General features: G+C 38.8%; 3 protein-coding genes, 2 long non-coding RNA genes and 3 pseudogenes across 6 annotated transcripts; 6 read left to right on the top strand and 2 right to left on the bottom strand.

Moving 5' to 3' along the window:
• The first annotated feature begins 1433 nt into the window (after positions 1-1433).
• Positions 1434-3797, top strand: LOC104701313 (uncharacterized; annotated as a pseudogene). Its single transcript, XR_753800.3, has 2 exons — positions 1434-3225; positions 3296-3797. The product of XR_753800.3 is annotated as an uncharacterized LOC104701313 (transcript).
• A 389-nt stretch (positions 3798-4186) lies between these two features.
• LOC147941471 (uncharacterized) lies at positions 4187-4801 on the top strand. Its single transcript, XM_087458525.1, has one exon. It carries the CDS (start codon positions 4187-4189, stop codon positions 4799-4801), a length of 615 nt encoding a protein of 204 aa, XP_087314651.1.
• Positions 4802-5298: 497 nt separating this feature from the next.
• On the top strand, positions 5299-5876 carry LOC109125639 (uncharacterized). The gene is made up of 2 exons (XR_002032744.2): positions 5299-5535; positions 5641-5876. It is a non-coding gene; the product is annotated as an uncharacterized LOC109125639 (long non-coding RNA).
• Positions 5877-10820: 4944 nt separating this feature from the next.
• On the bottom strand, positions 10821-12277 carry LOC104701311 (LOB domain-containing protein 40-like). The gene is made up of 2 exons (XM_019227668.2): positions 11693-12277; positions 10821-11514 (listed from the first exon to the last, which is right to left on the bottom strand). Exons 1-2 carry the CDS (start codon positions 11880-11882, stop codon positions 11000-11002), a joined length of 705 nt encoding a protein of 234 aa, XP_019083213.1. The 5' UTR covers positions 11883-12277; the 3' UTR covers positions 10821-10999.
• A 1970-nt stretch (positions 12278-14247) lies between these two features.
• Positions 14248-15432, top strand: LOC147941470 (uncharacterized). Its single transcript, XM_087458524.1, has 3 exons — positions 14248-14717; positions 14871-15066; positions 15163-15432. The coding sequence occupies exons 1-3, from the start codon at positions 14248-14250 to the stop codon at positions 15430-15432; spliced, it is 936 nt and encodes a 311-aa protein (XP_087314650.1).
• Positions 15433-15740: 308 nt separating this feature from the next.
• Positions 15741-17492, top strand: LOC147941469 (uncharacterized; annotated as a pseudogene).
• Positions 17493-21224: 3732 nt separating this feature from the next.
• On the top strand, positions 21225-22056 carry LOC104701310 (vegetative storage protein 1-like; annotated as a pseudogene).
• LOC109125637 (uncharacterized) lies at positions 22045-23571 on the bottom strand. Its single transcript, XR_015562114.1, has 2 exons — positions 22790-23571; positions 22045-22663 (listed from the first exon to the last, which is right to left on the bottom strand). It is a non-coding gene; the product is annotated as an uncharacterized LOC109125637 (long non-coding RNA).
• Positions 23572-24223: the final 652 nt, after the last annotated feature.

The raw sequence follows: 24223 nt of genomic DNA, 5'->3' as shown, positions 1-24223 counted from the left end.
TTTTTTATTTTTTATATTTCCATAGCGACTGTAAAATCCATGGTAGTTTATGATAATTATCCAGTTCGCCAGAATGAGAAAACCACCCTGAAAAGATGAAATCCAAACTTCAATACAGTGACTCATAGGGAAACCCCTCTGTTAAAACTGAATTCAGAACCATATCCCAAGTTTGACGCGAGCGAAGACACTCAAACAGAGCATGATTAATCGTCTCAATCGCGGAATCACATCTTTTGCACCAATTATCACATTGAACACCGCGGGGAACTAAACGGTCCATCACAAGGAGAGTACCATATGCAATTTGCCAAAAGAAATACTTAATTTTGGGTGCAACGCGAAGATTCCATGCATTGGCTTTTAAGACTGTACAAGTTGGACCAAATACTACATCGTTAACCATTTCTCGTGCAATCCCATACCCTGGTTTAACCGAATACTTATCAATTCTTGTATAGTGTCGTACCAACCGATCAGGCTTGTAAGACTTACTTATAGCCAAGCTAAGAATAATCTGAACGTCTTCAGGATCCATAATTTTTCTGAAGGATTGGCAAATGCCACTTATTAGTGACCAGATCAACCATAAGATTAGGGTGCAGGATCCTCTCCCTCCCATTCTTAGGTCGTGGGTGGTGATCAGGGATCCAAGGGTCTCTCCAAACCAAAATAGTTACCTGGAGCCTACCATCCATTGTGCACCTTGTTCGACTAAACCTTTTGTCAAAATATACTTCTCCAGCCAAACGATGGAGACGTAGGCTTTTGGCTAACAAAGTATGAATATTCCTAAAATACCGACCCTTCAGTACTGGAGCAAATAAGGAGTTCGGGTATTGAATTAACCGCCAATACTGTTTAGCTAGCATTGGATCGTTGAATATATCTAAATCTCGGAAATCCAACCCTCCGTCACACGTTATTTCACAGTTTTCCCCAAACAATCATATCTAAGTCTTGATCGTTATCTTTAGAACTCCACCAAAAATTAGAAATAGCGCTTGTAAGTTTAGAAGTCAAATACTGAGGAAGTTTAAAGCAAGACATAACATAGGTTGGGAAAACGAGAGCAACTGATTTAATTAATATCTCTTTCCCACATTTCGTCAAATACTTTGTTGACCAACCATTCACCTTGTCATTGACATAACTAAAAAGTTTATTCGTTGAACCCTCAAGCCTTTCAGGTATACCTAGCTAGGAGCCCATATTTTCTTCTTTAGAAATACCAATCATAATTTTTAACTGCTTCCGAGGCTGGTTTGGTATTTTCTTCCCAAAAAGAATAAATGATTTTGAAATACTACGTATGAATAATTGTGCACTTGCAAATTTTTATGTGGTTTCTAAAGTAAAATCTTGAGTGAAAAAAACTAAACATGTCAATGGCGACGATATCTCCACAACACCACGTACGTAATAGTAATTTTGTAGCTATTTTCTTCCAACTCTCTCTCTCTCTCTCTCTCTCTATACCTTTAACTCGTCATCTTTGTCTATGGTTAGGTTGTGATCGGTTAGTGGCAGCTCGCATAGCCCAGAGTTTGACTTGGCTAAGGCTGTTGTTTTCCGACCTTTCTTTGGTTGAAACCGGTTTATGTTGTCATTTTTGCTTTTTTTATTGGAAGAGAATCGATGGAAATCTCAAGAAAACGAACGTTGGAGGTCAGCATCTTCGAAGATGAAAACGAATTTGCTGAAGTTCCTCTCTCTGTAAGAAGGCAAATTGACGATCTTCTCAGCCCACCTCCGGCGTCTCTCACGGCGTCGGAACCCCTTCCTTCCTTTAATCACAGGCCCTCCCCTCCTCATGGGGAAGATAAAACCTAAGAAAGCAAAAAAGAAGTCTTCAGGAGTCTCTTCGCCGTCAGGATCTGTTTCTCCGGTCTCCTCCTCCTCAAATGAAAAGGGACAACAACTCCCCGAGCCGTCTGTCTCTAAATCCCCGCTAAAGATCGCCTCAGCCGTGGTTAATGTCTCCGGCTCAGCCGAAAATTCCCATGTTTCGCTAGATCTGGGTGTAAAACCTGCGTCTCCGACCACAGTGTCTCGGATTAAATCTATTCAGTCTTGCGATGCCTCAGCTACCGTCCTGGCGACCAGCTCAGTCATTGCTCAGACGAAAGTTCCTAGCTTAAATCTAGGTCTGAATGCCTCAGCTACTGTTCACAAGGTTAGCTCAGCCAACACAGAACTAGTAACAGTTGACTCTTGCAATGAAGTCGCCACCAAAGTCGGTGAGGCTTGCCATGAACATGTCCCCCAGCTTCCGGCTACCAATAAAGCTGATGCAGTGATCTCTAATTCCACGACACAGAGAACAGTGTCTCCGCCATCAACACAGCCCGCCGAGAGCAACGAATGGGTAGGCTTATTCAAAAGCAATACAAAGAGGTTATCCAAGAAAGGGGAAGCTTTTATCCTGCCTTCAGGTGAAGCCTGTGTGAAGATACCAAACTCAATTATTGAGAAAAACATGAAGTCGTGGGAGTCCTTCATTATTGGCCAATTCTATGCAGACCCTCCTCCACAAGCGCTAATACACCCTATTCTTAACGGTATTTGGAGTCCTAAGTTCAAAGATATCGCTGTTTCAAAATTGGATGGCAATGCTTTCCTTTTTCGCATCCCAAACTCCCAGACTCGTCGCCGTGTTGTTAATCAAAGGCTTTGGCAAGTTGAAGGACAAACCATGTTTGTGGGAGATTGGGAACCAGGTACGGTCCCAGTTAAACCTGAGTTAACCTCTGCTCCAATTTGGCTGGAACTGAGAGATGTACCATTGCAATTTTTCCACGAGGACGGCCTCGAACTTATTGTAGGTCTGGTCGGAGATCCCAATTTCTTCACCCTGCCACAGCAAACAAAACAAATCTGGAAGTAGCTAAAGTGTTTACCATAATAGATCCTCGCAAGCCTCTCCCAGAAGCAGTAAATGTTCAGTTTGACACTGGTGATATAGCTCGTGTCAGAGTATCAAGCCCGTGGATGCCTCCTATATGCTCCCATTGTAGATCAGCTCCGGTTACCTGTAAAAGTTGCAACTCCACAAGCCATTCCTCTGTGTCTTGCCCAAGATTAAAAGGAAACGGCAGCAGGAAACCACTAAAAGGCAAAGGTTTGGATCAAGCAAAGGCTATATGCACCCCATCTAGTGAGGTCCAAGAGAAGGTTACTCACCGGAAAACCCCCACTACTGACAAGGTCGACAAGGTACAGAAGGTAAAGAAGCACCCCTCCTCTACTTTGAAACCTACAGTTTTCTTATCAAAGGACAAACACCTGTTACTAGGTGAATCCAGCAAGTCAGCTGCTACTAAAACTTTGGCAAATGCTGGTGAGACAGAAAAGGATGGCCCGTCTGAAGCAGAGCCTGATTCTTCTGATACACTTTCTAGTGAGGACGAGGCAAATGTCGACTATATCTCAGAAGATGAACACGAGTTCGTGGAGGTAGTTTCTAAGAGAGATCGAAGAAGCTACAGGGGCATTGGTCCCAAATCTCATTAATTTTTTTTCTATGTCTATGTCGAATGACATTTTTTGTTGGAATGTCCGCGGATTCAATAAGCAATCCCATAGAAGTGGATTTAAACGGTGGTATGGGTTAAGTAAACCCCTTTTTGGTAGTATTGTCGAGACTCATGTCAAGCAACCGAAGTTAGCAAAATTTGTAAATGAATTGCTTCCTAGTTGGCACTTTGCAGACAACTATGCCTACTCGGAGCTTTGTAACATATGTGTCCTTTGGCACCCTAGTGTGAAGGTAGTGATACTTTTTAAATCCCTGCAAATGGTCACATGTGAAGTTCAATTCCCAGATAAACCCATCTGGTTTATCGTTTCTTTTGTTTATGCTGTAAATGATCCCGCCTCCAGAAACCTGCTATGGAATGAGATCGTGGACCTAGCCTCTAATACCAGTGTTCAAGGCAAAGCATGGGCAGTTCTAGGTGATTTCAATCAAATCCTTTTGGCGTCAGAACACTCTACCAGACAAAACCAGAACATGGATCGGCAAATGCGGCAGTTTTACGACTCTATCTTGGAAGCTTCTTTATCTGATCTAAATTACAGAGGTTGTTCTTTCACTTGGTGGAACAAAAGGAAATCTGACCCTGTGGCTAAGAAGATTGACAGGATTTTGGTCAATGATGAATGGCATGATCTCTTCCCTTAATCCATGGGTTTCTTTGGGGCTCCTCAGTTCTCAGACCACTCCCCTTGTGTCATTTCTCTAAACTCTGCTCTTCCGAAGAGGAAAAAGCCTTTCATGTTCTCTAACTTCCTTCTACAGAGCCCTGAGTTTATTCACATGATCTCTAACAGCTGGTTTTCTATAACTGCAGTGGGTTCCGAGATGTTTAGGGTTTCAGCAAAACTCAGTGCCCTGAAAAAGTTCATCAGGGATTTTAGTAAGCAGAATTTTTCTGATTTGGAGAAGAGAGTGCAAGAGGCTTTTGTGGAGATGTCAGATTCGCAAGTAAGAATGCTGTCCAATCCGTCAGCGGTCAATGCGGAACAAGAGATGCAGGCCACTCAAAAATGGGAGATGTTATCAAGGGCCGAGGAGAGTTTCTTCCGTCAAAGATCGAGTGTTACTTGGCTAAGAGAAGGTGATCAAAATACTGCATACTTTCATAGAATGACTAAGCGTAGGCAGGCTGCAAATCATATACACCATCTAGCTGACGACACCGGAAATATCATAGATTCTCAACAAGGCATTCAAAGTCATTGTGTTGAGTACTACAAGGAACTCCTAGGCAGCGATGTGACACAGCCTCTATTTATGTAGGAGGACATCTCAACCTTACTGAACTTTCAGTGTTCTGCTCACCAAGTATCCCAACTTGATAAGGAGTTTTCTAGCGATGGAAACCTTTGTTTGATTTCAAGTTTTTATTAGTAATTTTTTCTTCATTTCTCCTAATCTATAATCCCCTTGTTATGATTTCACAAAGATCAAGCTTTTTCCTTTGTGTGATCATGATTAGGAGTGAGTAGATCTTGTAGGACTTTGGGCTTGGTAGATTAGGGGGATAGATGGTTGATCTTTGCTGTCTAGGGGTTTATGTATCTGTTGCTGGGCAATCGACAATAACCGATCAAACCGAACAGATCAAACCGAGACATTCGGTTTTCGGCAGTGAATGAGAGAAGAGAAGTAAACCGATCGGTACAATTATTGTAGGAATTCGGATTTCGGTTTTCTCGATTCGGTATTTGATTACCAATCGGTTTATTTGGTTATGAGGAACATCATATAAAAACTTAAAACCCTAGATATAATTCATTACATCCATCCAAGAAAAAAAACATCTCGCCTCCTTCCACTCTCTTCTCCTTTACGATCTGCATTCTTCTTCTCCTTCCTCTTTTTCTAGACTCTACTACACCTTGGTCTTCTTAGTTCTCGTCTTTCTACTCATATTCCCTTTGTTTATTTTTTTCTTTTAAATCGAAGCTTTAATCCATAATTAACAATGGCACCCTCAACTTGATCTACCTTCAATGACCTTACAGCGTGAGGTTTGTGTTTGGATTTGATTATTGGTCTTGCATACTTTTTCGTTGTCTAGATCTTAGACGTCATGATTAATATTGACTGATTTAGTTGTTTCTTTCTTGTTTTAGTGAAAATGATAGAAACAGACTCATAAACCTCGTTCAATGCAACCTCACTTAAAGGTGAAATAGGGCTGTCGGCGTACGCCGTTGCTGTCACCGTTACCATCACAGCTAGCCACAGCCACAACCGCTCATGAGAACTGATATATTGTATTTGTAATGGGTTTTTAGTGGATTTCAATTTTTAATATGTAAACCGAAATAGAAACCGAATAAATCAAAGAAAAAAAATTTCGGTTCAATTTCGGAATATAAATTTTAGTCAATAACCGACACGAATAAACCGACTTTTGAACCGACCCGAACCGAATTTTATTTCTGGTCTATTCGGTGGGACATTTTAAAAACTGAATTTTCCTTAAACCGAACAACCCGATCCGAATAACCCGGTTAAACCAAAAACCCAGGAGTAGATAATATTGCTAGATAGCCTTGATCAAGCTTGAATCTAGATATTAGGATTTCCATATCTTGAAGATGTTTGTTGAAATTCCTGAACCACATCCTATTCAAGAGTTTTGCATTCCTAGTCAATGGAAATTGATGATTAGGATAATTAGTGGTATTTAGACTTGTTTATAATGCATGTTTATCTTGTGGTTATCTTTGGAAATTGTTGATTATTATTTGATTAGCATAGAATCTCTATCATGGAAATGAATTGATTTGCATAAGTGTTCTTAGTCTTAGGATTGTTCTTGATTGTTGCTTAGACATAGAATTGATTAGCTATCCCCAAGTCATTAACCTTGTCCAAGGTTCTCTTGTTTCATCTTCATTTTAAAACTGTTCTTAGTTGTGCATTTGTTCTCTTTGAGTTTGAATTGTTTGTTTCCTTATTTAAAGCTGCTTTTTAGTTAGTTGTTACTCAAAACCCGAATCTTTGTTTAAGTTTAGATTAAGCTTTATTTTGTATTTTTAGTGTGTGCGTCTTTGCAAATTTGTGGAGTACAATTGTTAACAATATAACTTATATTTTCAAGTTATATATAATTATATAACAAATATCACATTTGAAATTCGAAAAAAAAAAAAAATGTTGCCATCAAGCAACCTTTTTTTTAACGCTGGATTCATAAATTAACCAAAGAGTTTGAAAACAAGGAATAAACAAAGAGAAAACAGAGAAGAAATAAAGTCATAATCCTGAAGAAAGAGCAATCCATAACAGGCAAGACCTCAACCTCCATCACGTTTGTCACGCTCAATCAAGTTGTGTAACCATGCCGGACCACCCAAAGCCAAATATGAAGTGAATTGTCCATCCCGTGTAACACTCGAAGCAATATCCCTAGCCAAACCTATGGCTTTCGGTGAGGAGAGCTTAAAGGAAACCTCCTTCATCACCCGTACTACTCTAGTGATTCTTGACACTTCTGACCGATACTTTGGCCAATCCTGCGGTGTTTGAAGAACTGTTATTGCCGCTTGACAATTAGCCCATACCTCACAGCTGGGTATATTGAGATCACACAAGCTTTGGAGACACCAGCCAATACCATTTAACTCTGCAGATATCCTGTTGATTCGAGGCAAAAAAGCATCCCTCGCATGATAAAGGACGTCACCATTATGATTGCGTAAGATCCATGCTCCACCACAGAAGTAAGAATCATTCAACCATCAAGAGTGAACATTACATTTTAATACGCCTGGCCTCGGTTTAAGCCATCTTGGAGACTCCTTTACCCTTATACGATCAACCAGAGCAATTGCCTCATTTGTGAGTTGCTGTTTTTAAGCCATTCCTCTGAGTCTGCTAATGTTGCTGCAATAAGGATATGTGGATCCTGAACCGTCTGAGATAGAGCTGTTGCGATTTTAAGCGGTCAGTAATGTAGTTCAGAAGATATCTCTTATAACCACTAAAGCACTCTGGTAGTCCCAGGTAAGTTCCAGCTCCACCCTCTTGCTCAGTACTAGTAAATAATCTTAGTAAGTGTCGCATATAGGGATCAATCCTCTTCCCAAACGTGATCGAAGACTTTTAGAAGTTGATCTCCTGTCCTGACGTGTCTCCATACAGCTTTAAGCATTTCAGAAACTCAGAACACTCCGACAGAGAAGCTTGGCATAGAAATTAGCTATCATCAGCAAAAAAGCAGATGTGGGATTGATGGACAAGCAGAGGTAAGTTTCATCCCTGTTACCCTTCCATCCACTTCTGCCTTATTCATGATATGTACCAGAGCTTCTACACAGAGAATAAACAAGAACGGTGCTAGAGGATCTCCCTGTCTCAGGCCTCTCTCAGGCTTGATATAACCATAAGGTGCTCCATTAAGGAGAACTGAATAAGAGATAGAGCTGTTGCAACTCATCACCCATTGGACCCATTTGACTTTAAAACCAAGACGTATAAGCAATTCTTCCAAGAAGCTCCACTCCACATGGAGTGCATGTATCATCTCATGAGCAAGCAAGATATTGTCAGATATCAATCGGCCAGAAACAAAGGCTCCTTGAGTATCCGAGACAATAGTCGGTAAAAACACCTTGAGACGATTACAAAGAAATTTAGAGACGATCTTATGCAAAATGGAACACAAGCTTATCAGACGCAGGTCAGTCATCTTCGAAGGATTAGGTTTCTTAGGGATTAAGCAAATTTGTTTGAAGTTCCACTCTGCAGGTAATGCTCCAGAATTGAAAAAATTTTGCACCTCTTCAATCACCTGAGGACCAACTGTATCCCAATACATCTGATAGAAGTGGCCTGACATGCCATCCGCTCCTGGTGTACTGTCCCCTCTAATACTAAAACTGCAGTCTTGATTTCATCACCTGTCACCGGTCGTGTTAGTGCAGTATTCATCTGTTCAGTAACTCTCGGCAGCATACTATCCAAAGCCTCTGTAATATTGGTCGGATTAGAGCTAGCAAATAGTGTCTGAAAGTATTCCACTGCAACCTCTCCTTTCGAACCTTTTGTAAACTGTTCAACCCCATTTCGATCCAATAATGAGAGAATCATGTTCTGCACCTTCCTCCTCTGTACACTCCCATGAAAAAAACCTAGTGTTCCGGTCTCCTTCACGCACCCATTTCTCCTTACTAAGCTTCTTCCAGTACAGTTCTTCCTCTCTGTAAGCTTCAACTAGATCCCAACGAAGGTTCTGCATTAAATAGAGGTCCGGATGCAACTTGGTTCCTTCCGCATCCAACTGACACTGCAGCAAGGTGATACGCTCTTTAGAGTTCTGGTTAGTATCGTTCTTCCACTTTGAAATCACTCTTCTGCAGTCTGCAATCCTGCTCATTAGGGACGTCTGGCCCATCATGTCCCCATGTGACCAGCCCGTTTTAACAACGTTATCAAAATCCGGCTTCGCTACCCATCGTTTATTAAAAAGGAACCAACCTCGCTTAGCCATGTTTTCATTCACAAATCGTATCAAAAGTGGTCGATGATCATACCTGATGCGCTCCAAATACTCAGTTTGCTCGTGGAAACAAGTGAAACCAAGCTGCATTACCCAATGCTCTGTCCAAGCAACATTGTATCCACATTTTATGTCGTTCTCCAGCCCAGGAGAACTTATTGCCAATACTAGGGACCTCCCGTAGACGAAAATCATCAATCATTCTTCGAAAAGGAAAGAAGGAAGATTCTGCCCGTGATGGTCCACCTAGTTTTTCTGTGTTATCCCTGATTTCATTCAGATCCCCCAAAACCAACCAGGGATCATCTCTTGTAGTACTAATGCTTGTTAAAGTATCCCACACTGCTTGACGATATTGAGAAATTGGGTCTCCATAGACACAAGAGACGAAAAATTCGAGTGTACCAAGCTTCACCTTGACATCAATAGCACGATGATCCGAGCTAATGACTCCACCTCATAAGCTGCTTTCCAAAATAAGGAGAGACCTCCACTCAAGCCATTTGGATCCACCATGTGTGAATGATCATATCCCAAGGATCTTTGAACATTACTTACATACGGCCTGGAGTTTTTGGTCTCCAGGAGGAACAGAAAGTCCGGGAAATCCTGCCGTCGTATGTCCCGCAGTGTTGGAATTGTCAAGTCGCCCCCCAATCCTTGACAATTCCAGCTCATGAAACTCATTATTGCAGCAGCGGTTCCCCATTTGAAACCACCTCTTGAGTATCGCGTTTAGACATTTTAACAGAATCCGCATTCCTATTCGCAGCTTTTCGCTTCATTGCCACTCCCTCCTCTGTCTCAGTAGTAGCAACCGGGTGATTAGTGTCCAAACCTTCCTATGTTTTTTGAGCTTTACGCTTCCATTGACTTGGTCTTCTCCTCTTATTAGGTTGTTTCGCATTAATCTCGGTAGAACCAGTCTTAAAACTAGTTCGTAAACCCATAGGATCGACGAGAAAAGCAGGAGCTGAAGCACATGACGTAGCATCAGATTGATCATTATAAGACAGCTGTTGTAAAGCACTTTCAGATCTTCTTATAGGCTCAGAGCGTTCTGATGTTGGGGTTGTGACTAAGCTTGCACCTTCGAAGTTAAACACCAAATCTTTAGCCTTGTTCACGTCTGTAGTGATGACAGGAGGAGCTTCTAGCTGTAAACATGTTCGTTGACCCTCCGTATCCCCTGCCAAATCCCACACTGACTTTTAAATCATGTCAATATGTATCTGCTTCAACTTTGGATCAGCTACAGAAAGATATTGTCACATCTCATCAAGCACTTCTTTAGCAATTTTTGGTTTATCCGAAACAACATCAATACCAACATCATCATTAGTTAAAACCCCAAAATAGAGGATCATCCTTACTGATTCTCGGTATTAACCGTGGAGGAACAGTTGGTGCTGGTTTGGCTCCTCCCGTAGCAATTAGTTACCGGTTTGAGGGGTTAAAAGGACATCGTTCCTTGTCATGAGTGAGCCTGTGACATTGGTAGCAACGTTTCCTAATTCTCTCATATTTAATCCCAATTCTAATGAGCTCACCGGTTGAAAGTTGCAACTCTCAAAAGTTTTTTAAAAGTCTGATCACATCAAACAGAATACGAACCCTGACATAACCCTTAATTACTTTGCGGCTTCAATGGATCAAAAGTCACATGAGTAACCTGACCGATGTTTCTTGCAATCTCTTTAATCGTGATCCAGATTGGTAAGATCTTCAGGTAATCACAGAGATTATCTATTATCTATATTTTTTTTTTGTATTTAAATCCTAGAGATTTTTGAAAATAGCAGATTTGTTAAGTTAAAACCTCTTTATCATTCCTACACATTTATGAAGAAAACAAAACAAGCAAAACAACAAAAAACAAAAGTAAAAGGAAAAAAAGAGAGAGATTCGTTAATCTCTATTTGTACATCTAAAACTCAACAACAAAACTTGTAATAAAGACCAGCTAAAACAAAAGGGACCATTCACTCACTACACACGAGTCCGAGCTCAATCTTACACGTGTCCTCATCCTCAGACGTGCCACACCTCTCCAACTTTCTTTTCTTCATCGGCACCACCACGTGACTCCCACGTGCCAAAGGCTCTAACCCCAAAGTCAGCTCAAGCCCGATCCAACTCTTTGGTTCCTCCGTCGTCGTCCCTTCCGAAGACACTGGCGACTCGTGACTAAGCGATGACTCGTGACTCTGTGACCTCACGTTTCTCTCTCCCTTGCATGCACCACGGCTCCGTCTCTTCACGTTCTCCTCCTTGCTTGACACGTGTCTTATGTCACAAAGCTTTTTGTTGTTAAAAGGAGGATCCTGACTCGTAACCGCCGCGTCACAAGCGATCGGAGTCACCGGAGAGCCTCTCATCACTGCCTCTACCGCCGCTTGACAAAGATGCCAATTTCCAGACCACAATAACCCGACTGATCCATATATCGGATTCACAATCCTCCCGCATGCTTCGTACAACAATGACCTAAATATTCCTGCCAAAGAAAATAAAAATCATTAGTTGCATGCTAGGGAAATGAACAAAATATTGCGATTTTTATGACTCTTATAGTCCCAGTATTAAAAGATGTATGAGCTTCGGTCGAGAACTCATCAATGAACTATAACGAACAATAACAAGTAAAACATAACGAGAGATGTTTTAATTAGTACCAGGACGGAGGTGGTCAGGACCGGTACTGAGGAGGTTCATGAGGCCGGCACGGCCGTAGAATTTGGCTAGGAAGACGGTGGCGTTGGCTTGAGATTCAGCGGATTTGATCCATTGAAGACAAGGCCTTATGCTACAGTTGTCACTGCAGCCTTTTCGAAGAACTCGACATCCGTTACAGCTCATACGCATTTTAAAGAGAGGAAGCTACAAGAAAAAGGGTTTTTTTGTGTGTTTGGGTTTGAGGGAAAGTACAGTACGGGTCAGATCTTAAGAAGAAGGAAAGAGGTATTTAAGAAGGGAGAAGCTAATGGGTTTGGTCGGAGAGATCATAACAATTAACAAGGGACGGGGCTTTGCCGTCTTGTTTGTGTGTAATTTAGTGACGTGTAGTGTATTTTTTGCTTAAAGAATTTCATAATTTGAAAGTAATAAATATGTATAGATTTTAAAGAGAACTTATACTATAAAATCCGTAGATTTTGTTATGTAGTTTATGAATTTATGAAGTAAATGACAAGAATAAGAAATGTATTTAGGTAAGTGAAAATTTATTTAAATGGTATCAGCAAACGACAAAAAAAAAAGTAGTAAAAATTTGTACATAAATTTTTTTTGCTTTATTTTATTTTATAGTACGTCAAAAATAAACCATTTTATTTATAAGTACATTTATAAGTAATACTTTAAATCAAAATTCATAGTCATGAAATAATCATCGTAAGCTTTGTACCAAAAAGGAATTATAGTAACTTGTTAAAAAAATTGTTAACTTCTATCTTTTTTATATATGATATTACATGAACTTTGCTGTCACTAACTGGTTTTATTTTCTAAGTACTATATGCTATACTATGCTTTGAAGTTTTGTCTCCTAACTCTCATTCGTAGCGCGTGCTCGATCATCAACCAAAACCAGTCAAAGGTTTACATGCTTGTTTACATCTGTCCGGCGTTTGTTTTTATATATATATTTTTTTTAATCAAGACCGCAGTTTAATGGTTGGCAATTTAATAATGATTTGCCAAAATATTTGGAGACGGTGAGAATCTGAAAACGAAGTTACTTGAGGATAAAATAGTAAATAGAGAAAGGGGTTTGAACTTTAAAATTGGCATGCAAGCGAGAAAAAAGTGTGATGGCGGCGTGGCGGAGACATTGTGGTAACAGAGTTTGGTCGAATTGCCGCATTGTTCATTATGTAGCTCCATACATAATTGTGATTATTATTAACATTATCTAGCTCCTATCTATACTACTTACTCATCTGAGTTATCTCAACGAATCACTTTGACTAAAATCATTAGTTGCATGCTAGTAGTCTATTTTGCTTTTTTACTAAATTAATTATGTCAACGTTTATTGGTTAGATTCGGTAGTTTGATCTTTTCATTAAACCAACCGGCATTGAATAGCGATGTCTAACCTAACTTCTGTTACTTCTTTTATTAAAAAAAAAACAAATACACACAATTCAATATAGATAACTACTCCCCCCGTTTTAAAATATAAGATGTTTTAGAAAAGGTTTTTTGTTTCATAATATAGGATGTTTTCAAGTTTCTATGCAACTTTTAGATTAGTTTAGTATTTTATATTATGCAGTATTGTTTTTGATTAGTTGAACTTGTTAAAAGTAAAGACTTCTTAATCTACGTGCTTTAGTTAAAACATCATATATTTTGAAACGGAAAGAGTATAAGATTCCGAATTATAACGAAAAAGTAAAACTGAGATAGTATATAGTCACGGTTCAAATCCTAATAGATATAGCAACCTTTGTTAAAGTTCTAATTATATTTTCAACGTAATGTGAAAGAATATTTTTCTAAAGATTACACATTCAGCAACAAGTACAAAATTCAGTTTTTAATGATCTAGAAACTAAACCGGGTTCGCCTCTCTATGGGCATTACCACATATTTCGAATTATTTTTGTTCAACGTGGTTTTGATCTAATTATAATCTAAACTGTTGATCAACAAAAAAACTAACCCAATATTTAAGTTGAGTCGGCTTTACAAATTTAAATTGGGCAGTGGCAGAATTGTTCTAATTATATATTGGCCTAAACTCTTTCTGTGTTAATTAGTCGAGCGACCTTTCACATGGTTGGCCTCGTCTTATAATATAATCATATGAACAATCAACTAGCAGACGACTCTATTAGACTATATAAACTCTAAAGAAATTCATATTTTAGCATTTGATATCCTCGTATGCGAATCACCCTCCTATGAAATTTATAAGTTCTATATAAATTTATAATATCAAAAATAACTTAATTTATTGATTTAAAAAAAAACAATAACTTAAATTGTTGTAAGATGTAAACAAGAACCCTGCTGATGGTCGTATAGTTATCATCTGGAAGGACCCTGCTGATGTGAGAGTCCTGCATCAGTCAAAACAAACACTCACCTGTGAGATTAACGTAGTAAACAAGTTCAACTTTGTCTTCACAGCGGTTTATGTGTCAAATATCAAGGAGGAGCGGACTAACTTTTGGGTGGAGTTAATACAAATTCAATAGTATTTCTCCTTATCCTCTTGTTCATGGCTATTAGTGGAGATTTCAACCAGATTACACACTTCGCTGAACACTCCTTTTCAGTTGTCAGCTCGCTCACCCCACCAATGACTGAATTCAAGGACTGCCTAACACATCTGGACCTTTTTGACATGCGGTTTCAGGGTCCTCTTTACATTTGGAGTAACAATCAGCCAGCTTCACCAGTAGCAAAGAAATTGGACCGTGTTCTTGTGAATGATCATTGGCTCAACTCTTTTCCGAATAGCATCACTACTTTTCTCCCTCCTTTGCCCTCAGACCATTCCCCTAGCCTTGTAAACCTGGCCTACACCCTTCCCCGTGCTGGTACCAAGCCATTCAAATTCTTTAACTACCTTGTTAAACATCCAAAGTTCCATCAGACAGTGGAGGAAGCGTGGATTCAGGCCGAAAGCTTTGTTTTCACCCTCACAGATTTTTACTGGAAGCAAAAGGCCATTAAAGGAGAACTAAAGTCACTAAATCAACATAACTTTTCAAAAATTTAAGAGAGAGAGTGTGAAACTAACCGTTTGTTACTAAATGTGCAGGTACAAGTGCTTTAGAACCCGTCTGCTTTGAACTTCCAGCTTGAAAAAGAGCTTCATGCTAAGTGTACTTTCCTCAGAGGCATTGAAGAATCCTATTTCAAACAGAAATCAAGGGTCAACTGGTTAAAGGAGGGTGACTTAAATACCTCGTACTTTCACAAAGTGTGTCAGATGAGAGCAATCTATAACACTATAAAGTCCGTTTACCTTGATTCAGGAGATATACTAACGGACCCTGTAGCTATGAGCATTCATGCCATCGCTCATTTCCAGGCTATTTTAGCACCAACTTGTATGCCACCATTCTCCCAACTCAGTACTCTAGCCTGGTTGCGATCGATAAACCCCTTTTGATGCAATGAAGTGCAGTCTTGCTCCATGCTTGCAATCCCATCAGTGACTGAGATCACCTCAGTGCTTTTTAAGCTAAACCCCAACAAGGCGCCTGGCCCTAATGGCCTAACTTCATGCTTCTACAAAGCAGCCTGGGAGTCGATTGGTGCTGAAGTTATTGCGTCACTTAGTCCTTTTTCTGCCCCTCTTTCTTACCAGCCTCGGCGAATGCTACAATACTTGCATTGGCGCCAAAAAGGCCGGGAGCTTCGAAGATCGTTGACTAGCGACCCATTTCTTGCCTGAATACTCTTTACAAAGTGATATCCAAGCTTCTCGTCAAAAGACTCAAACCTCTACTCCCAGAGCTGATCCTTCCCAACCAAACAGCCTTCGTCCAGGATCGTCATTTGTTGGAAAATACCATTCTTGCGGGTGAAATCGTAAATGGCTATCATAAGGCTCAAGGACCAAAGCGACTTGTTCTAAAGGTAGACATAGCCAAGGCTTTCGATACCCTCTCGTGGGACTTCCTTTTCACTTGCCTTCAAGGTCTGGATATCCTTGATCACTATCTACGGTGGCTTAAGGCTTGTATCTGCACTACAAATTTCATGATAGGATACAATGGATCAGTTCACGGATATTTTAAAGGTAAAAGAGCACTCAGGCAAGGTGACCCACTCTCCCCTTACTTTTTTGTGATTGCAATGAACACCCTATCTCTAATGTTGAATAAAGCAGCTGAGTCTGGGAAGATTGGGTATCATTATCATTGTGATGCGGCCAAGCTTACACACCTTTGTTTTGCTGATGATCTTCTCATCTTCCTGGATGGGTCGCTATCTTCAGTGCAAAATGTTCGGCAAGTATTGAAGGATTTCGAGGAGCTATTTGGTCTTGCAATTAGTGTCCAAAAATCATCCTTTTTTACTGGAGGAATGTCCGATACTGAAATCAACCTTATCGCCACCACTATTGGTCTTAATCATGGCTGTCTTTCTGTGAGGTATCTTGGTGTTCCCCTGTGCACAAAGAAACTCTCTCTTCAGGATTGTGAACCACTATTGCAACAGGTAAAAGGAAAAATTAATAATTGGTACACAAAGGCCTTATATTTTGCGGGTCGCTTGCTTCTTATCAACACTATCATTGCTGGTCTATCAAACTTCTGGTGCTCCATGTTTGTACTTCCAAAGGCCTGCGTTAGAAAGATAAATTTCATATGTAGTGCTTTTCTTTGTAAGGGTTCATTAGAAGGTCATCACTCTGCTAGGGTATCATGGGATAAAGTCACTAAGCCAAAGATTCAAGGAGGACTAGGAGTAAGAGATCTCACCCACTGGAATAGAGCCTGCACTATTAGGCTGATTTGGTTGCTCTTCTTTCAGTCGGGATCGGTTTGGGTAGCGTGGTTCAAGTCTCATTTTCTTCGTGGCTCACTGAACAACTTCTGGACTATGAAACCAAGGCCAAGTTACTCATGGATGGCTAACAAGTTGGTAAAAATTAGAGAGGTAGCTTATAATTGGATAAAGCTAAGAGTTGGGAATGGTCTTACCTGTAGGTTCTGGTCGGATAATTGGTCACCTTTTGGACAAATGCAACGGTTTCTCTTGAATCCTACACACTCACGATTGGGAATCCCCAGGAATGCCACTCTTTCCCAACTCTTCTCACGTGGTCGATGGGCATTGCCTCATGCTAGATCTGATGAACAAGTATCTCTTCAAGTGTACCTTACAACTGTCAACCTCACCGAGAATGAAGACACGTACAAATGGGAGATTGTCGGAGCCACTATAAAGCGTTTCTCCACTGGCCTTGTATATGATCAACTGTGAGATCACTTGCCCATTGTACCCTGGTGTAAAGTGGTATGGATCTCAGGTGGTATCCCAAAGCACTGCTTTCTCACCTGGCTTTTACTTCTCGATTGGTGCCCTACTCGAGATCGACTTCTTAACTGGGGTCTACAAACTGATCAAGACTGCCTCCTTTGTAACCTCTTCCCAGAAAGCTGTACCCATTTTTTTTACCACTGCTCTTTCACTTGGACAGTATGGTGCTCGATTGCAACCAGATGTCAAATTCACCCTCAGCAAACCTGGGACTCAACCATAAACCAGATGCAAACCCTACGAGGCCCGAAGGAACACCGTCGCTTAACTCTCCTTACCTGGCAGTGCACTTCTTACTTGATTTGAACTGAGAGGAACAATCGTCTACATCGACAGAGCTTCAAAACCACCGACCAACTCCAGCGCCTTATTGATTCCACTATCTGGAGTAGGATTGATTCCTACAGGGACTCAAATCATACTATGGCTGCCTTGATGCTTCAGCATTGGTTCTCAACATCCTAGGGTGATCAAGTGACTCTTACTATTCTATCGGCTAGATTAACCTAGAAGTCTACAATCTTTTTCTTATGTTGTTTTTGTTTATTGGGCCTAAACCATTTAAAAATACTAAAATTGGCTGGATTTTTATAATTTTTTTTAAATAGAAAGTCTTTTTACAAATAAAAATATATAAACAAGAACCTACAATCAAATGGTATATATGTGCACTAAGCACTATTTACATGCTTAAATAGACCGTGTGGATGACGACAAAAGAAAATAGACCGTATGGATAAACAAAACTGATGAGCCGATATATCATATTGCCATAAAAGTGATTGACTGGCGATAATTCATTAAAATAAAAATGCCTAGGTAGGTTGAAAAATAGATGTCTATGCAATATCATTTTTGTCGTGTTTACAATAAACAAATGAATATTACTCGATAAATATGAACAAGGAAATTAAGTTTCGAGCTAGATGTATGCAATGATATAATTCTTTATAAAGCTCATTAGAAACAGAATCCAACGTTAACTCTTCCTTTTGTTTATCAATTTATCTTTTCTCCCGAATTCTATCAAAAGTGAAGCTAGAAAAGTCCAAAACTTGGACTAAAAACAAGCCATGGATGAATGTGTAAAACAAGAACAAGGGTAGTGAACTCTTGCTGATGATACATTGAACTGAAAAAAGATAGACAAATGGAGGAGAGATAGGTGACGATGCCATGCAAAAATGTCCAAAAACATATTTTATATTAGAATAAGAGGAAAGTGCCAAAAGAAATGTAGGGTTTGGGCGTTTGGCATTCATGTGGCCGCGCGTGTGTGTATCATGTCATCATATTTGTTCGTCGTCCGTTTTAAATTTGTTGGACAAAACCCTCTTCTATCTTCCAATCACTTCCATAATTTTAGGAGGAAAAAAAACAAAACATAGGATTATTAATAGTAACAAATGAATTATAATACAAACCCAGCACCCAGGGGCTCGCCTATTCCAAGGTTTTCGGAATTTTGAGGGCTAAACCTTAGGATGAGCTTCAGTCTTTTGATTACAATATCAGAAAATTCCCATAAAAACAACCATTAAGATTTTGCAAAGACTACTACTATAAATTAACAATTTTATTTTAAAACTTTCAAAGTTTGTTTTATTGTTCGCGGGCCATGAATTTAAATGAACAAATTAATTCCACCAACACAATTCATTTTTTCTATAAATAATATTCATATTTATTATAAAAAAATTAACTAATTTTTTCTTTTTTATAATAGTTTATAAACAACTAGTAATTGATCCGCGCTATGCGCGGGAGTTATATTGTGGATTTTTTTCTGTTGTTTTGGTATTTTGTTTTTTTGGTAATGTGTTTATTAAATTTTGGGTCTGCTTAAGTTGTATGTATTTTTTAATTTGTTTTTTTTTCTTCTCTCTTATGGTTTATGTGTTAGTATTATTTACTTCTATTTTCATACGTAATAAAGATAAACCATGTTATTTATTAGTTTTGTTTTCATAGAATTAGAAGTTTAGGTCCGAAGTTCTGGTTGATGAAAATTAGTTGTTATTTGCTTTTAAATTATGTGGTTGTACCGTTTAATTATTTTCTTATGTATTTACTTACCTGTGCAAGTAGTTTGTTCTCAATAATTGTGAGTTTGGATTGGTTAGGTAGTTGGGTTTATTTGTAAAATGTATCAAAGTAACAGTTGTTAATTTTTTTGTGTTCGCTATGTGGTTTTTTTTTTTGTTTAAGCTGTTGGGCTTTGTTTTCTGTAGGCCTTAAAATCCAGTTTGTTTTTTGGGGCTTTTGTGGTTTGTTTATTGATTTGTGAATGGCTCTGGTCCGTTTTGCAGATATCTGGTCTCGTGAACGGTTAGCAGATAAGCCATTTCTCCGATGTAGAGTAGACTTTGAGCTTTGGATTTGTCTGAGTTGTTTTTTGAGAAGAACCCAACAATCTATATATACATTTTTTGTGATATTTATGAAATAAATTCTGAAGTTCATATATATTTATAAGCATACCCCTGACATTAATTATTAATTAATTTTTCATTTATTAATATTAAGTTCTATTTTTGAAAACAAGATTTTCATCCTAAATAAATTTCCAAAACAATGGAACCACTCCCTTTAAGTTTATAATTAATTTAATTAATATTAAGTTTCTAATTTTACAAAACAATATTTTCTCTATACACAAATTTCCTAAACAATCGGCGTAATCAATAAACAAATTAATTTTCGATCTTGGAGGAGGATCCGTGGCCGAGATTTTTGATCTCAACGCATTGATTTTCCCCTAAAATATATGTTCAAAATTAAATGAAATTTAAATGCTAAAATATATCATATCCCAAGAATATTTCAAAAATAAAATAGATTACACCTAATTTCTCCCCAATTAGTTGATTAATCGAATATTTTTTGCCTGGAAAGGTTTTTTTCTCAACCTAATGTTTACCCTATAAATATTATACACCTAAACCCTAATTATTTATCAACAATCAGAATTACATAACTCTTAAAAACCCCCTTAAACACTCTTTCGTTCTTGATTTTTAGATTTGTCTCTAAATCTTGGAAATCTTTATAAGAAAAAAAGATAATTATGGAGAAACAATGGAGTGATTATTATATATTTATTTTTTGTTAAAGAGCACTATCAATTTTTTGTAATATTATATCTAATAACAAATACTTCTGTTTAGTTCTAGAGAACAAAACAAATCTAGAAATTTATATTCTATCTAATAACAAAATTAATGTAATTAGGTTATTAACTTTATAAAACTTAAGAAGAAGAAAATAAATTCTAGACAAATTCTAAATTAATTGAACAAAAGTTAATTAATTGAAAATTTGTAAACTAAATAAATTAAAAATTATTATTTAAAATACAATGATTTATAATTTAGTTTCGCGGTGTACCGCGGGTGAAATCCTAGTGGTTTACAATTTTACAAACAAATAAGAGATTCATAGAATTGTTGAAATGCAAATCATTTGCTTTTGCCAATTTTTGCCGAAATCAGTAGTTAGATGCCGATCTGGATTCTTTAGTTAATTATCAGAAGTTATTGGAATTTTTATGAAGTTCCGATTTTTTTTGGCGACAGACCATATTACTCCAACATAGGTGTCACTGCGAGTGACTTTATCAACTCGATTTTGTTCCAGGTAAAGTTCGGAGTAGGAGTAAAATCTACTGCTATTATTGACTCGGATTTTTAATTAAATTTATCTTCACTTTGATTGTTCCACCGGCGCAGCAAGAGAAGTTGTATCTTACGAACATAGTTGTAGAACTAAATAATAAGGTCGGAAAATGAATTCTACTGTGAACTTAATGTTGAACGTTTTTCCTGCATCTTTCCCTTGAACTAATGGTCTGTGCATATCTGACATTCTTTCTGTTTGCTCATTATTTTGTTATTTGCACAAGCATATGATTTAATAACAAATTATTAGTGTCAGTCTCTGTTAATAACAAATCATCTCTTCTACAAACATCTATAGTTTGCCCGAAAAACAAAAAGATTAGCGATCAAAAACGTGCTCCAAAATCGAGTGGTGCAAGTGAAAAAATCTCATTTATTCTCTTAATAGTGATGGGATAAGCAATCATTTAATTTGCATCACACGAAGTTAGACACGTAAACTTATCTCCCCATATGGCACATCGTATCATCATAAGTAATAACCATAACGCAAAACAAACCTCACGCTGTTATAAATACCAACCTTTGTATATGCCACAGATAAACATTATAAATTAAAAAAATAACCATACAGAAAAAACAAAATGAAAATTCTCTTATTCTCACTTCTCTTGTTCTTGGCCGCTACGGTCTCCCACAGCCGGCCTTCAGAACCCGTTCCTAGGCTCATCGAGCTCCTCACATCAACAAACATCGTTGAGAATGAAGCCGAGTTATTAGAGAAACAACGACTCTCCATCAGCTACCCCAACAGCCGAAGTTGGCACCTTGGTGTTGAGACCTCTAACATTATAAACTTCAAGACGGTGCCCGCAAATTGCAAAGACTATGTTGAAGACTACTTGACAACTTCCCAACAGTACCGTTAAGACTCTAAAACAGTGTGCAAAGAGGCTTATTTCTACGCTAAAGGCCTTGTCCTAAAGAATGACACCTACAATGTTTGGATCTTTGACTTAGACGAGACCCTCCTCTCTAATGTTCCCTTTTACGCCAAATATGGATACGAGTATATACATATTACTATAATTAGTCCTACCACAACCATGCATAGACTGTTTTAGTTAAACTTCTTGTAGCAGTACTCATCATGTCAACATATAGTAGAGCAATACGTTTTGTTCGTTTGGTTTCTTAGAACAAAGAAGCATGAACCGGAGACGTTCAGGAAGTGGTTGGAGGCCGGAGAAGCTCCTGTCCTCCCAGAGACCTTGGATCTTTACCAAAACATCCTTGAACTCGGGATTAGCCCCGTCTTACTCACTGAACGATTCCAAGATTTGGAGGAAGTCACTCTAAAGAATCTCAAAGCTGTTGGATTCCCCTACTGGAGGCATGTCTTTTTCAAGTAAGAATAGTTAAAGTAACTTTAATCATATATACAGTACTTAAATATATATAATATAAGTTTACATCGATATATGTATATGTGGGGAAACGTAGGCCAACAGGCTCGAGCAAGGAGATAGCGAACTTCAAGTCAGAGGAGAGGAAGAATCTGGAGAGGAATGGCCACACTATCATTGGGAACATTGGAGACCAATGGGTTGATTTGGCTAAGGACAGCCCTGGGAGAAGGACTTTTAAGCTCCCTAATCCACTCTACTACAAGGTCTAATAAAGAGCATGCATCAACCTTGTATGTTTTTTTTTTTTGTAAGCCTGTCCCAAAAGTCCATAATGGAACGACGAGTAAAAAAAACAGAGCCACCTTCCCTCCCGTTGAGAGACAAGAGATGAGCAAAGCTGTTGGAATGGATGACACCGTGAAGGAGGTGAGTGTTGTCTTCAACTGAGAGTAAACCCAGTCTTCAATATCCAGAGCCAAGCTGCACCACTTGCAGTTGCTGCCTTCAGAGAAATTCTGAGTAATTCCACACCTCGAGCAAGCCTTAGTGTCTCCTCGAGACCTTATGATGAAGTGATACCTCTTTCTGCACAATGGATGACTACTCCAACCTTGAAAAAACAAAGAAGTTTAGCTCAGTATTTGCTTTCAATATAATGCATGCACACACGATGATAACAGGTAAAAAAGTTTATTTTGAAAAGAGATCTGAGGAATCTGGAAGGACGTGGACTCACCAACGACTCGGCAGTGGTCACAGTAGACAGATCTAGAGGATCTCGTGACATCCTCCTCCACAACGTCGAGAGAGATGACCCTAGAAGAGAGATCTGAAGCACCGTCCGGCGAATCCCCAGGCCTGAGCATGATCTGCCACGTCATCAAGCTCGAGAAGAGCGTCGATGAGGGAAAGTGACACACGCTTGGGTGGTGGTGGAATCACCGCCGTTGGTGTGATCGGAGGGGAAAGTAGAGAAATCGTAGAGATCGGCAGAGATTCTGTTGCAACGCCTCGCTCGCTTCGCCGCCCTACAGCCGTTCATCACCGCCATGACCGTAACAAAGGGTTTGTTTTTTCCCGACACTAAAACTAAAAACTTAGAAAGAAATAAGAAATAGTAAAAGAGAGAGATTTGAGATTTATGATGCAGAAGAGAGATCAAGTGGAAAGCATTATATAGGAATTCAAGTAACACGGGAAAGTAGTGGGACTTCAATTGAAAGAGAGAACATTGAAAGAATGGAGTTACAGTTTCAAAGGAAAACAAAACGATTGACATGCAAGACTGGAATTACAGTTTCAAAGGAAAATGAAATGATAGAGATAGAAGTGAGGAACGCTGAAGAGGCGGGGCGGTTGAGGTCGCACAAGGCAGACGGTGGCGTTGACCTTCGTGAAAAAGGGTTTTATTTTGCAGAACATACTATACATCGAATAATAATATATTGGGCCCTGAAAGAAACAAAGAGCTGGGCCCATCGAATAATAATATATTGCTGACATGGCTGGACAAGAAGAGAGGAAAAGATAACTTTATATATATATAGATGTATCAAAAAATAAGTCCATGTAATGTAATCAAGAAATCAATTAAACGTCACCATTACTTCATATTCTGATCTGGACGTATTGGCTTTTCATCTCTCTTTCTAAAACGTAATTATGATGCGATTTCGATCCGGTGACAACTGTGTCATCGGAGAATGAATTTCATGCGATCAAAATGGTTTTATGACTTTATCTAAGTGTGGAAGATCTTCATTCCTTAACACATCAAATTCCTCACTGGATGGAGAAGTCAAAGCCTTGTTATCATCTTTGAAAAAAAATCCACATGGGCTTTCTAATAGAAACCACTCAAAAAGTAAGTGGACCAAATATATATATATATATAGTAACACTCCGGTTTCAAAGACATTGCGAAGAGGTTTAAAAAAATTGATTTGACCACCTATTTCACCAAAATGCACTTATCATTTCGGTCAAGGTCCTGACAGAACTCCAGAGTTAAGCGTGCTTGAGCTGGAGTAGTCTCAGGATGGGTGACCTTCCGGGAAGTGATTGTCGAACTGTGTGAGTGAAGACAAAACACAAAGATCATGTGGTGATTTGTAGGAAAGGTAACAAGTCTTTAAAACCTCCTAGATGTAGCAAACTGGCCGTCAGATAT

The sequence above is a fragment of the Camelina sativa genome, chromosome 7 (assembly GCF_030686135.1).
Source record: "Camelina sativa cultivar CO46 ecotype springtype chromosome 7, ASM3068613v1".
Taxonomy (NCBI): domain Eukaryota; kingdom Viridiplantae; phylum Streptophyta; class Magnoliopsida; order Brassicales; family Brassicaceae; genus Camelina; species Camelina sativa.
This window is presented reverse-complemented; position numbering and strand designations above follow the sequence as displayed.